A 17,532-nucleotide genomic window follows, 5' to 3' on the forward strand; every position below is an offset into this window, starting at 1 on the left:
TTGGCGACCATTCCATGGACTATCCTGTAACTGTATAGAAACATTGTTCTACAGTAAAGTTGCAAACATTTACAATGGGTGGATTTCTAAATACGTATAACCAACAATACTCTCACCAGACGGGTAAAGCAATATAATCTCTGCATTTGCTGTTGGTAATAACGTGTTCATGGATATCGCGTTTGCATTTTTGCTAAATGCTATGGAATGTCGTATTAAGAGCCAATTCCTTTCCTGCCACAGCTGAATAATTAGAAACACCATTTAATTGCAATTAGTTCATTAATGCAAAGGTCCCAGCGGTTTAACCCTTCAGTGCCAGTGTTCATTGCGTGCAAGATTTACTAACCCATCTCATTTACTTGAAGCCTTCTTTACATGAATACTTTGCCTCAGACCTAGAGGCGTATCACTTATATCCACAAGGTGACGCTAAGTTGAGCGAGCCGGATAACTACTCAGGGTGGCTGCTCCTGATGAAGGAAATTAAAGTTGGCGCATGTATCTACTACCTCTGGTGTTCACATTTACAGGGAATAGTTACAATTATTACTTAAAAGCCTGTTTAATGTACTAAAGCAGGGATGGGAACCTTCGGCCCTCCAGCTGTTGATGAACTACACATCCCATCATGCCCTGCAACAGTTTTAGCATGGCCAAATAGCAAATCTGTAGCAAGGCATGCTGGTATGTGTAGTTCAACAGCAGCTGGAGGGCCAAAGGTTCCCCACCCCTGTACTAAAGGTTTTAAACTTTCTTCTAAGCCAGAGGTTCCCAGACGCGGTCCCCGGGGCACCCCCAACGGTAAAGGTTTTACATATATCCATGGTGGATAAATTCAGTGGACTGAGTTACTAATTAAGTCACCTGTGGCCAAGCACGGATATGCTTAAAAACCTGGACCACCTGCTTCATGTCACCGAAACAGGTTTGGGTTTGGTTCACGACCTCTGTGGACATGCTTGGCTAGCCCGCTGCTCATCTTGAACGTCTGTCCGGCCGTTATCAGAGGCAGTGCAAAGCATTGGAAAATATCAAACAAGAAAGTCCCAGAAAGGGTTAATGACACAGTAATGTAGGCTAGTCTTTTCACATGGTTATATCTGGGGCCAGGCAGCATTGTACACCCAACCTCCAGCCCGTCTATGAGTAGTCTCTCTCCTATTATGTGAAATGCGCTAGCCTGCCTTCATTTAATATTCAACATGATCTGGCTATAAAGCCGTTTCTGTTTCAGGTCATTAGTAAGTGAAGACATTTGCACTCCGCGCATTGTGGGACTCGCTGAGAGGCTCCTACAGGAAAGAGGATTCATTATAATAAGAATTTACTCACCGGTAATTCTATTTCTCGTAGTCCGTAGTGGATGCTGGGGACTCCGTAAGGACCATGGGGAATAGACGGGCTCCGCAGGAGACTGGGCACTCTATAGAAAGATTTAGGACTATCTGGTGTGCACTGGCTCCTCCCCCTATGACCCTCCTCCAAGCCTCAGTCAGGAACTGTGCCCGGAAGAGCTGACACAATAAGGAAGAATTTTTGAATCCCGGGTAAGACTCATACCAGCCACACCAATCACACCATATAACACGTGATAGGAACCCCGGTTAACAGTATGATAACAAATGGAGCCTCTGAAGAGATGGCTCACAACAAAACCCGATATTTGTAACAATAACTATGTACAGGTATTGCAGACAATCCGCACTTGGGATGGGCGCCCAGCATCCACTACGGACTACGAGAAATAGAATTACCGGTGAGTAAATTCTTATTTTCTCTGACGTCCTAGTGGATGCTGGGGACTCCGTAAGGACCATGGGGATTATACCAAAGCTCCCAAACAGGCGGGAGAGTGCGGATGACTCTGCAGCACCGAATGAGAGAATTCCAGGTCCTCCTCAGCCAGGGTATCAAATTTGTAGAATTTTGCAAACGTGTTTGCCCCCGACCAAGTAGCTGCTCTGCAAAGTTGTAAAGCCGAGATCCCTCGGGCAGCCGCCCAAGATGAGCCCACCTTCCGTGTGGAATGGGCTTTTACAGATTTAGGCTGCGGTAAGCCTACCGCAGAATGCGCCAGCTGAATAGTGCTACAAATCCAGCGCGCAATAGACTGCTTAGAAGCAGGAGCACCCAGCTTGGTGGATGCATACAGGATAAACAGCGAGTCAGTCTTTCTGACTCCAGCCGTCCTGGAAATATAAATTTTTAGGGCCCTGACTACGTCCAGCAACTTGGAATCCTCCAAGTCCCTAGTAGCCGCAGGCACCACAATAGGTTGGTTCAAGTGAAAAGCTGAGACCACCTTTGGGAGAAACTGAGGACGAGTCCTCAATTCTGCCCTATCCATATGGAAAATCAGATAAGGGCTTTTACAAGACAAAGACGCCAATTCTGAAACCCGCCTGGCCGACGCCAGGGCCAACAGCATAACCACTTTCCACGTGAGATATTTTAAATCCACAGTCTTAAGTGGTTCGAACCAATGTGATTTCAGGAATGCCAAAACCACATTGAGATCCCAAGGTGCCACTGGGGGCACAAAAGGAGGCTGAATATGCAATACTCCTTTGACAAAAGTCTGAACTTCAGGCAGTGAAGCCAGTTCTTTTTGGAAGAAAATCCACAGAGCCGAAATCTGGACCTTTATGGACCCCAATTTGAGGCCCAACGTCACCCCTGCTTGCAGGAAGTACAGGAATCGACCCAGTTGAAAGTCCTCCGTCGGGGCCTTCATGGCCTCACACCAAACAACATATTTTTGCCAAATGCGGTGATAATGTCTTGCGGTGACATCCTTCCTGGCTTTGATCAGGGTAGGGATGACTTCCTCCGGAATACCCTTTTCCTTCAGGATCCGGTGTTCAACCGCCATGCCGTCAAACGCAGCCGCGGTAAGTCTTGGAACAGACAGGGTCCCTGCTGCAGCAGGTCTTGTCTGAGCGGCAGAGGCCAAGGGTCCTCTGTAAGCATCTCTTGAAGTTCCGGGTACCAAGCTCTTCTTGGCCAATCCAGAACCACGAGTATGGTTTTCACTCCTCGCCTTCTTATTATTCTCAGTACCTTGGGTATGAGAGGTAGAGGAGGAAACACATAAACCGACTGGTACACCCATGGTGTCACTAGAGCGTCCACCGCTATCGCCTGAGGGTCTCTTGACCGGGCGCAATATCTTTTCAACTTCTTGTTGAGGCGGGACGCCATCATGTCTACCTGTGGTTTTTCCCACCGGTTGACCAGCATTTGGAAGACTTCTGGATGAAGTCCCCATTCTCCCGGGTGGAGGTAGTGCCTGCTGAGGAAGTCTGCTTCCCAGTTGTCCACTCCCGGAATGAACACTGCCGTCAGTGCTAACACATGATTCTCTGCCCATCTGAGAATCCTTGTGGCTTCTGCCATCGCCATCCTGCTTCTCGTGCCGCCCTGTCTGTTTACATGGGCGACCGCCGTGATGTTGTCTGACTGGATCAGTACCGGCTGGTTTTGAAGCAGGGGTCTTGCCTGGCTTAGGGCATTGTAAATGGCCCTTAGCTCCAGGATATTTATGTGAAGAGAAATCTCCTGATTTGACCACAGTCCTTGGAAATTTCTTCCCTTTGTGACTGCCCCCCAGCCCCGAAGGCTGGCATCCGTGGTCACCAGGACCCAGTCCTGTATTCCGAATCTGCGGCCCTCTAGTAGATGAGCCCTCTGCAGCCACCACAGCAGCGACACCCTGGTTCTGGCCGATAGGGTTATCCGCTGTTGCATCTGGAGATGGGACCCGGACCATTTGTCCAACAGGTCCCACTGGAACGTCCTTGCGTGGAACCTTCCGAATGGAATTGCTTCGTACGAAGCTACCATTTTCCCCAGGACTCGTGTGCATTGATGTACCGACACTTTTCCTGGTTTTAGGATGTCTCTGACCAGAGATGACAATTCCTCGGCTTTTTCCAGTGGAAGAAACACTCTTTTCTGGTCTGTGTCCAGAATCATTCCCAGGAACAGAAGACGTGTCGTCGGGACCAGCTGTGACTTTGGAATGTTTAGAATCCAGCCGTGCTGTTGTAGCACTTCCTGAGAAAGTGCCACCCCCACTATCAACTGTTCTTTGGACCTCGCCTTTATCAGGAGATCGTCCAAGTACGGGATAATTAAAACTCCCTTCTTGCGAAGGAGTATCATCATTTCGGCCATTACCTTGGTAAAGACCCTCGGTGCCGTGGATAACCCAAACGGCAGCGTCTGGAACTGATAGTGACAGTCCTGTACCACAAATCTGAGGTACTCCTGGTGCGGAGGGTAAATGGGGACATGCAGGTACGCATCCTTGATGTCCAGGGATACCATGTAATCCCCCTCCTCCAGGCTCGCAATAACCGCCCTGAGCGATTCCATCTTGAACTTGAACCTTTTGATATAAGTGTTCAAGGCTTTTAAATTTAAGATGGGTCTCACCGAATCGTCCGGTTTCGGTACCACAAACATTGTGGAGTAGTAACCCTTTCCTTGCTGAAGGAGGGGTACCTTGACAATCACTTTCTGTGAATACAGTTTTTGAATAGCCACCAACACTGCCTCCCTGGCAGAGGGAGTTGCCGGCAAGGTAGATTTTAGGAAACGGCGGTGGGGGGGGAGACGTCTCGAATTCCAGCCTGTACCCCTGAGATACTACTTGAAGGACCCAGGGATCCACTTGTGAGAGAGCCCACTGTGTGCTGAAAAACCTGAGACGTGCCCCCACCGTTCCCGATTCCGCCTGAGCAGCCCCAGCGTCATGCTGTGGACTTACCGGACGCAGGGGAGGACTTCTGCTCCTGGGAACTAGCTGTGTGCTGCAGCTTTTTCCCCCTTCCTCTGCCCCTCGGCAGAAAGGATGAGCCTCTAGCCCGCTTAGTTTTCTGGGGCCGAAAGGACTGTACCTGATAATACGGTGCTTTTTTTTTTTTTTTGCTGTGGGGTAGCCTGTGGCAAAAAAGTCGATTTCCCAGCAGTAGCTGTGGAAACGAGGTCTGAAAGACCTTCCCCAAAAAGTTCCACCCCTTTATAGGGTAAAACTTCCATGTGCCGCTTGGAGTCGGCATCACCTGACCATTGCCTAGTCCATAACCCCCGTCTGGCGGCAATGGACATAGCGCTTATTTTTGATGCCAGCCGGCAAATATCCCTCTGTGCATCACGCATGTATAAGACCGCGTCTTTTATATGGTCAATCGTTAGCAAAATATTGTCCCTATCCATGGTATCAATGTTTTCCGACAGGGAGTCTGACCACGCAGCAGCAGCACTGCACATCCAAGCTGATGCAATAGCGGGTCTCAATATAATGCCAGTGTGTGTGTATATAGCTTTTAGGGTACTTTCCTGCTTTCTATCAGCAGGTTCTTTTAGGGCGGCCGTATCCGGAGACGGTAGTGCCACCTTCTTTGATAAGCGTGTCAGCGCTTTATCTACCCTAGGGGGTGTTTCCCAGCGTGACCTATCCTCTGGCGGGAAAGGGTACGCAGCCATTAACCGTTTTGAAATTATCAATTTCTTATCGGGGGAAGTCCAGGCTTCCTCACACACCTCATTTAATTCGTCAGATGCAGGAAAAACCACTGGTAGTTTTTTCTCAACAAACATAATACCCTTTTTTGTGGTACCTGGGGTATCATCAGAAATGTGTAATACATTTTTCATAGCCTCAATCATATAACGGGTGGATCTATTGGAGGGTACACTCGTCTCATAATCGTCGACACTGGAGTCGGTATCCGTGTCGACATCTGTATCTGTCATCTGAGGTAGCAGGCGTTTTATAGCCCCTGATGACATTTGAGACGCTTGGACAGGCACAAGCTGAGTAGCCGGCTGTCCTATGTCGTCAAACCTTTTATGTAAGGAGCTGACACTGTCACGTAATTCCTTCCATAAGTGCATCCACACTGGTGTCGACCCCGCAGGGGGTGACATCACATTCACAGGCATTTGCTCCGCCTCCACATCATTATCCTCATCATACATGTCGACACAGCAGTACCGACACACAGCAGACACACAGGGAATGCTCTTACAGAGGACAGGACCCCACAAAGCCCTTTGGGGAGACAGAGGGAGAGTATGCCAGCACACACCAGGGTGCTATATAACTCAGGGATCTCACTGTTTTCCCCTATAGCTGCCTATAATATATATATATACTGCGCCTAAATTGTGCCCCCCCTCTCTTTTTTACCCTTTCTGTAGTGCAGGACTGCAGGGGAGAGCCAGGGAGCTTCCTTCCAGCGGAGCTGTGAGGGAAAAATGGCGCCAGTGTGCTGAGGGAGTTGGCTCCGCCCCTTTTTCGGTGGGCTTTCTCCCGCTATTTTATCGTTTCTGGCAGGGGTTAATATACACCTATATAGCCTCTGTGGCTATATATGGTGTTAGTTTTGCCAGCCAAGGTGTTATTATTGCTGCTCAGGGCCCCCCCCCCCCCAGCGCCCTGCACCCATCAGTGACCGCAGTGTGTGGTGTGCATGAGGAGCAATGGCGCACAGCTGCAGTGCTGTGCGCTACCTTGGAGAAGACAGAAATCTTCAGCCGCCGATTTTCCGGACCACCTTCTTGTTTCTGGCTCTGTAAGGGGGACGGCGGCGCGGCTCCGGGAACGGACGACGAGGTCGGGTCCTGTGTTCGATCCCTCTGGAGCTAATGGTGTCCAGTAGCCTAAGAAGCCCAAGCTACCACCACTTAGGTAGGTTCGCTTCTTCTCCCCTTAGTCCCTTGTTGCAGTGAGCCTGTTGCCAGCAGGTCTCACTGAAAATAAAAAACCTAAACTATACTTTCTTCTAGGAGCTCAGGAGAGCCCCTAGTGTGCATCCAGCTCAGCCGGGCACAGAAATCTAACTGAGGCTTGGAGGAGGGTCATAGGGGGAGGAGCCAGTGCACACCAGATAGTCCTAAATCTTTCTATAGAGTGCCCAGTCTCCTGCGGAGCCCGTCTATTCCCCATGGTCCTTACGGAGTCCCCAGCATCCACTAGGACGTCAGAGAAATACATGTTTTCTGGATGGGCTAAGAGTTGCCCAGCGTCTACGCTGGTTTCTGGTGTCATACGGTCAGTAGAGAGGTGCGGAATACACAATACTATACAAGTGCATAATGACAGACCTTGGCGGCATGAATAAGACACGTAACTTTAGCCAGAGACAGAAGGTGAAATGTGATGACTGCAGTGGATGGGAAATCTCTTCCTCTGCCAGAGGACAGACAGAAATCTAGGTTAAGGATTTCCAATTAGTGGCCCCTCAGTGATTTCTTTTGTGGCCCTTAGCTTCCCTATAAGCTCTTTATAATCTGTAGGACTCTGCCTACAAAACCTAAAATCCAGCCCCTTCATTGAACAACTGATTTTTAGGGGAACCGGCTCATGCTATAGAGAGAGTATAAAGACCAACACAATGATTGGCCAGCGGGATCCAGAAACGGACCTCACACAGGCAAAATAGATAGCTCAGTCGTCATCTTATTTGGTTGCTATGCGTTACATCCCGTTACTTCCTACACACTGTGGATTCAGGTCTGGTTGCTCTTCTGGAAATCACAGAGTGTTCCGATGTTCGGTACACTGTGCATGTGTAATATTGGGCCTGCGCCGTCACTCGCAAAGCGGCTGCAGACGTCAGACCGTCAGAAGCCGTTTGGGGGCGGGGGAGTGGGCAGTGATGGGTGCAGTGTCACAAACAAGAGGGGCGTCACCTCTGTTTTGTGGGAGTGGCTCAATCTGGCAGCCTCGATCCCCAGATGGGCAGGATAACTCACCAGAGAAATACAACTTATCGCTGCTGGTTAATGACAACCTGCAAACAAGTTACAGAAGCATCGTCAAAACCATCCATCTCTGCAACATGAGTGATGCTGGTGGTAGACTACTGGAAATATAAACAGTATAATATATATTTAACCAGGGCATAATATGTTATAAGAACAGCACTGTTAGGTCTATATTGATATAACGTGTGAATAATTGCAGCAGAGAGTGAATTAATTGATGTAACAGTCACCAATAGGTGACGTGCGGATGGAGAAATCACTTTGTTCTTCTCGTATTCACCACAGAACAACTTATTATAATAATTGAATGAGCAGGTCTGCCATCTAGTGGAAATATAGATAACTTCATGTGTGTGATTCTCCAGTAACAATTATATAGTGTTATTAGTACTCTGTACTCTCATACTAAACTACATACAGAAATGAGAGGCCTGCTCTCTCACTCAGACAGAAGAGGAAGAGTACATATGACAAATCGTTGATTCTTTATTCTGATGACATCGTATACATTAACTCTTACAGTAAAAGGTTTGGTTACATAGCAACCCTTGATGAGTCAATGACTGTTGCGACTCATCGTCAGACACGCACATCGAAACTTCGTAATGCAACATTTTGTTCGTCAGAACTTTCATGGTTTAATATTAAGATATATTTAAAAGCATTGGCCCAGCATTGAAGCTCAGACAGAACAGATGAGATATACACTGTATACTGCTTTCATGAGTTAAAAAAAAAAAAAAAAAAAAATTATATATATATATATATATATATATATATATATATACATATATATATATATATATATATATATATATATATATTAAAAAAAAGGGAAGATTTAAATATTGAAACTATTAGCAGCTACCGCAAACACTGAAATACTCAGGACATTGCAAAAAACTGTCCTTAAAAAACAAACAAACAAAAAAAAAACACAAACGAGGTGACACTAAAAGGGGAAGAGGCGCACTCCTCCATATACCGAGAAGAGGCTGAGTGTGCAACACGTCCGATTATACATATTATAACACTTTTTGGTTGCGTACTGGGTCACTGCAGCCATTACCGTAGGCGACGCTATATCAAGAAGCCGCACCCATCATCTCTAAAAACACAATTGCTTCTAAAAAAATAACATTCATAAACGTAAGGAACATGAAATCAGATTTTGGATAGGACTGTGTTTTATTCGAATGAACGCAACGTGGGACAGAGTGTTACCTAAGATATTACACCTAAAAACATTGTCATCCGATGACAAGTGTACAGTAGCTTCATGAAGGTCGTGGGGACATCATACATAAGAGGTGTAAGAGGCTTGTTTCACATCGTGGGGCAGATGTGCTAGGCATTAGAGAGATAAAGTAACAGCCAATCAGCTGTCATGTTACAGGCTCTGGGGTAGATGTATTAAATACATGCTTCAGCCGTTATGTGTAAGGACTCTCTTCACCTCCGGATCACGGTGAAGTGGGTCCCCATAACGCCAGAGTGCATTACAAACATGTCTGCCAGAGAGGGAGAGTGTTAAACTACCTGTGAGTCGAATAACACTCTCCCTCTTTTGGCTGTCTCTCCTCCCACCGATCGGTACTGCATACTGTCTGCGCATGCATATGAAACCCCCAGCGCCCCCCCCGCAGCATTAATGAAAAAGACACACAAAACTTTATTGTTATATGTATGCACAGTCCCTGCTGTTGGAGCCGACAGCCGGAAACAGCGATGTGCGCCGAGCAACATCAGCTGCAGCTGTCTAAATCAATAGCTGCAGCTGTCGGAGCGGTCAGTATCACTGACCGGTCATACATTGCCTGGCATATCAGCACACATCTCTTCCTTCATACATGGGGGAAGGCGGTATCAGTGTGCACATAATGGGCGGGATTAAAATCTTCTCTGCCCCCCTCCCGCCCGCCGGCAGTATTCAAATGTTACCGCCGATGGGTGCGATATCAGCATTTCAGCTCGGCACCCCCAGGGGTGGTAAGCTGAAATGCGTGGAGTGTGACCCGTTTGGACGCCCAAACGGGACACTTCACGATCGCGCCCATGTCTTTAGTCAGGGTTAGCTGCTTTATGCGGCTAAACCCGTCTCTTGTGGGCGCGATCAGCGTGAAAACGGGGGTCATTAGAATATCGCCCCGCGATCTCCAGTCACTTTAGACGGGAGATCGAGGGCAATAAAAGATTTGAATCCCGCCCATAGACTGTTAATACATCAACCCCTGACAGTTAGGAGCTGAATGGTTGGTACTTTCTCTCTCTCCACGTCTTAGTACATCTGCCCCTGTATGAATGAAAAATAAAATATACTTATGGGTTTACTAGTTCATTGGCTCTGTCCTCGTTGACAATTTATATCATCATAATGATTCATCTACATCTTTCATACTACTGGTGTGACGGGACCGCTGCAATATAGAGCTATATAAACGGACTTCTAGAAAGGCACTGGGAACGTGTGCGGTTCCATACACGTTACACAGTATGCAGTTCTCCATAATCACCCGTGACCAGGAACAAAGCACCCAAGTTGAGGTTTTGGAGTGTGACCACAGGGGAACATTTGTGGTACACTCCAGTTGACAAAGCAAACCGCTCAGAATGACCCTGCTTACACCACAACGTGACCCGCTCAGGTGGCACACCTCAAGGCCCATACCTTATATGGGAAACACAACCTTTAGTCCAAGTCCCCTGAGGCGGCTTTTTGTAAAGGCCATAAAAATGTCAGCTATTAAAAAAACAACAAATAATTCAATACTTACTTTAATGATTAAAAAAAGGATATGGCAAGACGGCTAAGAGTGGATACAGTACGGCACAGAAACAAAAAAGTCTTTTTTGCAGGCAACACTGGTTGGAAATAGTAAAAACACTTAATGGGTAAAAAACTTATCTAAAGTATATACATCATCATCTTATTGGGCTATGACGGCGGCCATTTCTTGTCTCAAGGATTGAGCGCCATCATTCAGTTACTTTACTAGGTTTGATGTCAACACACAAATAGATATGTAAAAATGAAACGTTTAAAAAAAAAAAAAAAAAAAATTACAATATTTCTTTGAAAATGAAAGTATAAGCTATGTCCAATGTGGAATGTACTTACAGCAAATACATTATCAGGGCTCTACAATAAAATTCTTTTATAAAAACACAATTTGCCCCAAACATACAGCCCCGCTTGCCAACAAGATCTCCAAAACAAGGCGGGGGGCGGGACAATTCTTCCAAATATCAGACAGGCATTTCCAAATAGACAAAACTCATTCACAGTTCAACAGCAAAACCCTGGCGGAGGAAAAGAAAACTGGTAAGATGTCTGTAGACGCCTAAGTCCTTATGAAGGACAAGATTCATTTGTTGAACTTTAAGGGGTACCCAATGGCTTTTTCCAGGCACTCTACTAAAGACCCAGCGGAAAGAAAGTCTCTCTCCACTTCAACAAACTTTATGTAGATGGTTTTAGGGGACACCCCAGGCTCCACCTTGCAGTTCTGCGCTAAGAATCCGTTGATGCTAGCCCATTCTTTACTTTGGTTCTTAATGGTGGACTGAAAGTGGAAAAACAAGCACTGCTGTAACGTTATGCTCTCGGCAATTCCAAGGTAGCAATAGTTAATTTTAGGAGTTATTGCATCGGATTTCGAGGCAAGCGCCGTAGGACTTTCACAATTCCCATCGTTGACTAAATCAACAACTGCGTTGTCAGCCACCGATTTTTTCCTCAGGTCCTCGTAGCCGATGGCATAGAGACCTGGACACTTAGGAATACCACCAGGCAAGAGGTACTGGACTAGATCGCCCCCGATGGGCTTGGAGTGAGCTATAGGAATCCAGTCAGTCTCCATATGCAGTTCCAAACATCTCGCTTCGCTGATGGTAATTTCCAAAAACTTGTAATAAACGTTTTTCCAATTCATCTTCTGCACTCTGGTCATAACGACTCGCCCTTCCGGCTTCTCCGGGTTGAAGTACTCGCGCAGGCGTTTTCCCAGCGGGACTTGTGAACTGATTTCTGCATAATGGTATCGAATATCCTCTTTCCACCGCGTGTTGTAACCAATGCCAAAAATTGCTAGTTTGTTCGAGAGGTGCAACCTGGAAAAGTCTGTCCAGCTTTGAAAGAGCTCCCATTTCAGCTGGACGGACTCCAAAATGTGCATAATAGTCTGCAGAATCTCTCTTTTCCTGCAAATAAAACACATGCATTTTAAACACGGGACATAATATAGATTATTAGTAGCAAACATTTAAATATTGTAACTTTTTACTACACAATTCGGCAAAACGTGATCATACACAGGGCCTGCCCCCACTATTACTGTCCACGTTACAGGCACCGACTCCCTGGGCTAGTGGCTCCCTTGCTCAGCAGTATTTTGCCCTGCACCATTCTCCGCATCCTCTATCTGACATCAGGGAATTCACGCTGCCACGCGGAAAGCATCGCAGCTGACAGTTTGCTCCCTGACATTATATGTGATGTGGCAGCCAAAGGACGGAACCTCATATACCTTTACTGACAATTCCGCTAGTTCAGAAGGAGCATGGACATAGCTTAGGCAGACAAAAGTACCCGTCAGCCCTGTCAGGTGGGAAAGTAAAGGTGGTAGGTGGGGGTTGTGCAGGAAATAATAGACTATGGACAGCAAATGGGAAGCAAAGAACCGGCACTTTATGTTTAAATCCAAAGACTTTAAAAATTCAATGAAACCTCTAAGCATATAAAGTAATGGCAGTACCGTCAGTTCTCCTCCTGAATAACTGCGGACATCTAGGGGGTCATCAATTCATTCCAATACGTGTAATTTGGATACCAAATGGCTTAAAGGATTGCCAGTGACAGTGCAAATGGATTCATATACGATTTCACCCTACCGTAACAATAGGACAAAAATGGAATGTGATAGTCCCTATCTCTCGGATAGAGAATTCCAGCTGTCATGTTTTTCTAAGGGTCCTTCCTTTCTGAGTCTTCACTAAACAACTAGTAAACGTAACACAGAAGACTCCCTCGGACAGCATCAAGCCAGCAGCTCTAGCCGTAGTGCTCCAACCTAACAGTTATCAGAGCTGACATCTGACCTGCAGAAAGGTGCAGGCGCCGGGATCAGTATCCGAACCCAAGCGGCTTCCTAAACGAGCCCTTAGAGCAGGCGACGGTAACTCCCGACAAGTGTGCACATTACACACAGACGTGCAAAAACAATCAAATTCCCCAAAGAGAGCAGAGACAGTGTTGTCACACCTGAGAGGGAGAGGGGGCTTTACTTACGTTTAATTTATTTACACTGGTTGTAATTATTGTTTAGTACATCTAGAGATTTAACTTTTAAATTTATAGTAGGCCCAATAGTGGAGATCCTGATAGCTCTGCCCTGCACAATAACCTCCGAAAATCTGGTGATACCTGGACTCAATACAGGACACTGGGTCTTACAGCAGCAGGGAATAGTGCGTCTGGACCTCCTGTACACGGCCACCCGGCCTCCCCGGCACATACATAATTCCACGCGTTACTCTACCATGAATAGGACAAGGGTCGTGTAAGTGTTTGCCCCTCGGTGCTCAGTCTCCGAGCACGCAGGCTCCGTTTTTACAAGGGATGTAAAACGCTGACTCGGAATTAAAGAGAAGCCGTTCGGTAGTAAATCCACGGCAACAGATAGGCAAATGGCCATATGTTCACAGTTCCCGTACTTCCACTTCATATACCCTCTAATACAAGGGAAATGTACAGAGGCACACTTACTGTACATCCTCCGGAGAGTCTCTGTTCTTCGGGGGTCTCTTCGGAACATTGACTTCCTCTGAAAGAGATAGATGAAGATGAGTGAGAGAGGAAAGAACAGAGTCTCTCACAGATACACAGAACTACTGTAGCTTTCATGTCCTGATATTGGGGTGAACGAGACACGTTAGTCGCTGCCATTACTCTACAGAGGAAACCTAGGACACACAGCAGCCGCCATCGTAAAACTGGCTGTAGAACAGAAGATCCTTTGCAGATTACAACAGCATCACAACTGGAATGATTTCATAACTCAAATCAAGGGGGCAAAGAGATGGGAAAGTAACGATACACAGACAGACAGTGCATTCTTACAGAGCTACGCCCATTGCTTATTCCTCACCCCAAGAACTTGGAGAAATTGCAATTTCTTTATTTTTAGGAGCAACCAGACCAGACAGACCGCAACGTGCGCATAATAAGACCACACGTTTTCCACACAACCGTTTGTGTCACTTGTATATAGAAATAAACACTGCAGCAGAAAATCCCGATAAACTCAAGTATTTTGTCACTATTTTCAGCCCCTTCGCCTGAAATGTACTAGATGGAAGGCGGGACGTGTGTTCCTGTGTTCCATCCCAAATGCATGTCACAAACCGGCACACTAATATAGAAATAAGTGTCATAGGGGGAATAATATTACAGTACCGTCAGTAGGGGGACACGGCAGTGGCTGCTTCTGGACCACCCAAGGCGCTAAAAGAAACAAAATATATACAGAAAATAAAGAAATGAAAAAATACCTTGCATAACGGCTCAGAGCTCTGGGAAGCATTGCTCGCTACTGAAATATTTATGTCAAATTCAAATTGGTTGAAAGAATTCCACAAAAAGTATTATTTTGCAAACTATATACCCCTCCAAGTTGTGACCTCCCACTAACGCACCCGTGCCAGCGCAGTCCGCAGTCCCTTCTATAGGGCTCAGCGACGTGGGGAAATGTAAATGTATGTACCACAGTAATGGAGGCCACGCAACAAGCACTACCAAAACACTGCACCAGGATCTGCATGAACATAAACCTACCAACACCGCTATAGGAGCCAGATGCTCAGAAAGTATCAGGGACTCCCAAACACTCACCCGTGATTATAAAATCCTTCATTTCACAGTAATTACATTGCCGGCTAATGTAACCATATCAGCTAATATACAGAGAAGTTGTGCACCACTTGTAGACAAATCTGCAATGACTTGAGAGAGAGAGAGCGCGTCCTCTGATGCGGGGCGCAGATATGACACTCAATCATATTGGGTCTCTTTACTCAGACGAGCCTATGAACACTATGGCCACACATGTTCTAAGACCCAGTTGACCAGATACATTAGATTTGTACCACGGCACACACCCAATTGGATCGAGGGTGGAAATGGGAAGGGGGGGGGGGGGGGGGGGGGGGGGGTTCTGCGCCTTCTTATTATATATTCCTTAAAATGTGATTTTACCATAAAAGGACGAGTACAGTTCTTACACGGATTCACAGTGTACACAGTGACCTTGTCTTTCACTACCCCATAAAGTCACAGATATAGCGGTCACTCTAGGATTATTGTAGAGCAGGGTGCTGATCACCGAGGGGGCACTTTTTCATTTAGAGGGGAATATTTGTGATGTCCCCCTAGTGTATAATATACCCTCATATACATAAAAAATATATTTAAGGGCCTCCTTCTCATATAGGACATTATTGCACCCACTTCATTGTAAGCCGCAGAGCAGGGCCCCCAATTCATCATAAACCACACAGCAGGGCCCCCAACTCAGTGTAAGCTCCACAGAAGGGCCCACAACTCAGTGTAAGACGCACAGCAGGGCTCCCAATTCATCATAAGCCACATAGCAGGGCCCCCAACTCGGTGTAAGCCACACAGCAGGGCACCCAACTCACAGTAAGCCCCATTGCAGGGCCCCCAATTCATAGTAATCCACACCGCAGGGCCCCCAACTCATTGTAAGCTCCACAGAAGGGCCCACAACTCAGTGTAAGACGCACAGCAGGGCTCCCAATTCATCATAAGCCACATAGCAGGGCCCCCAACTCGGTGTAAGCCACACAGCAGGGCACCCAACTCGGTGTAAGCCACACAGCAGGGCCCCCTACTCACAGTAAGCCCCATTGCAGGGCCCCCAATTCATAGTAATCCACACCGCAGGGCCCCCAACTCATTGTAAGATCCACAGAAGAGCCCACAACTCAGTGTAAGCCACACAGCAGGGCCCCCAACTCATAGTAATCCACACAGCAGGGCCCCCAACTCATAGTAATCCACACCGCAGGGCCCAAACTCATAGTAATCCACACCGCAGGGCCCAAACTCATAGTAATCCACACCGCAGGGCCCCAACTCATAGTAATCCACACTGCAGGGCCCCCAACTCATAGTAAGCCCCACAACTCATTGTAAGCCCCACAGCAGGGCCCCCAACTCATCATAAGCCCACAGCAGGGCCCCCAACTGAACATAAGCCCCACAGCAGGGCCCCCAACTCAACATAAGCCCCACAGCAGGGCCCCCAACTCAACATAAGCACCACAGCAGGGCCCCCAATTCATAGTAAGCCACACCGTAGGGCCCCCAATTCATAGTAATCCCCACAGCAAAGCCCCCAACTCATAGTAAGCCCCACAGCAGGGCCCCCAACTCATAGTAAGCCCCACAGCAGGGTCCCCAACTCATAGTAAGCCCCACAGCAGGGTCCCCAACTCATAGTAAGCCCCACAGCAGGGTCCCCAACTCATAGTAAGCCCCACAGCAGGGCCCCCAACTCATAGTAAGCCCCACAGCAGGGCCCCAACTCATAGTAAGCCCCACAGCAGGGCCCCAACTCATAGTAAGCCCCACAGCAGGGCCCCAACTCATAGTAAGCCCCACAGCAGGGCCCCAACTCATAGTAAGCCCCACAGCAGGGCCCCAATTCATAGTAAGCCACTGACCAAAGGTAGGGTCCCCAATTCACCGTAAGCCACAGAGCAGGACCCCCAACTCATAGTAAGCCACAAAGCAGGGCCCCAAATCACCACAAGCCACACAGCACAGCCCCCAGCTCATAGTAGGACCCCCAATTAACAGTAAGCTACACAGCAGGGCCAATAATTCATTTTTAAAAAGTTTATATCTTTTAAGCATCAGGTGCCTGATTCAGGTCCAAACGCATCCGGTGAATTGATCACAAAGTACCAATGTTCAGTACATTACACATGCATCGGACCCGTACTGCGCTTGTGCAGTATGAGTCCTGCATCATCGGACGTGCTATGGCTGCAGACATCAAGAGACTGACCGTCTTCAGCCGTTTGGGGGTGGAGAAGGGGCAGCGAAGGCAGCAGTTTTCCAAAACGGAGGCGTCTTGCCTCTGTTTTGTGGGAGTGCCAACGCCAGAATCTCAGTCTTTCAATGGAGATTTCCTGGTCCCCTTGATTGAAGATGCGGCAGCCGGCTTGCATGACCCCACGGGTCACTCAGCCGGCCGATGGAGTCGCAAGTGATCTGCTTCTGCGTCCGAAGACGCAGCATTGGATGACAAATGCATGCAGGACGCATCTACCTCCTGCTGCATTACCATATCCGTGCATCGCTGCTGCTTCCAAGTAAGCAAGTGATGCGCCATCCAACCACATCAGGTCTCATGTACCCAGCATTGTATCTGTACAGTAAGTGCTGGGTACATAAGGGCCAGAGTCTGCAATATACATGTGTCCATGATGCACTATACATACCCTGTGGTGTGTGGCACACTGGTATCTGGCATAAGCGGATGCCCACTGTTTGGCACAAGGGAATATGGGAATACCCCATTCTGTGTGGCACACAGGGATGTGGGGATGCCCTTTCGGAGGTGCAGGGAGAAGTTAGGATGCCACACTATACGTAACACAAAATAATGGTGGCAGGCTGCACTTCTTGCTCAACCTGGGTGTACTAAATGCTGTCACTCTCCCAGCCAA

At 47.5% G+C, this 17,532-nt stretch overlaps 1 protein-coding gene across 4 annotated transcripts in view; it reads right to left on the bottom strand.

The window, feature by feature from the left end:
• Positions 1 to 10,538: 10,538 nt before the first annotated feature.
• MSANTD2 (Myb/SANT DNA binding domain containing 2) overlaps positions 10,539 to 17,532 on the bottom strand; it is a 51,373-nt gene continuing 44,379 nt past the window's right edge. For 2 of the 4 annotated variants that reach the window (XM_063943742.1, XM_063943740.1), the window contains 3 exons: positions 14,234 to 14,281; positions 13,544 to 13,601; positions 10,539 to 11,979 (listed from right to left, as the gene is read on the bottom strand). In XM_063943742.1, coding sequence (XP_063799812.1) covers positions 11,145 to 11,979; positions 13,544 to 13,601; positions 14,234 to 14,281 — 941 coding nt within the window. In that variant the 3' untranslated portion in view covers positions 10,539 to 11,144. The remainder of the gene's footprint in view (positions 11,980 to 13,543; positions 13,602 to 14,233; positions 14,282 to 17,532) is intronic. The other 2 variants (XM_063943743.1, XM_063943741.1) reach the window with 1 other exon arrangement.

Source organism: Pseudophryne corroboree, chromosome 10 (genome assembly GCF_028390025.1).
Source record: "Pseudophryne corroboree isolate aPseCor3 chromosome 10, aPseCor3.hap2, whole genome shotgun sequence".
NCBI lineage: Eukaryota > Metazoa > Chordata > Amphibia > Anura > Myobatrachidae > Pseudophryne > Pseudophryne corroboree.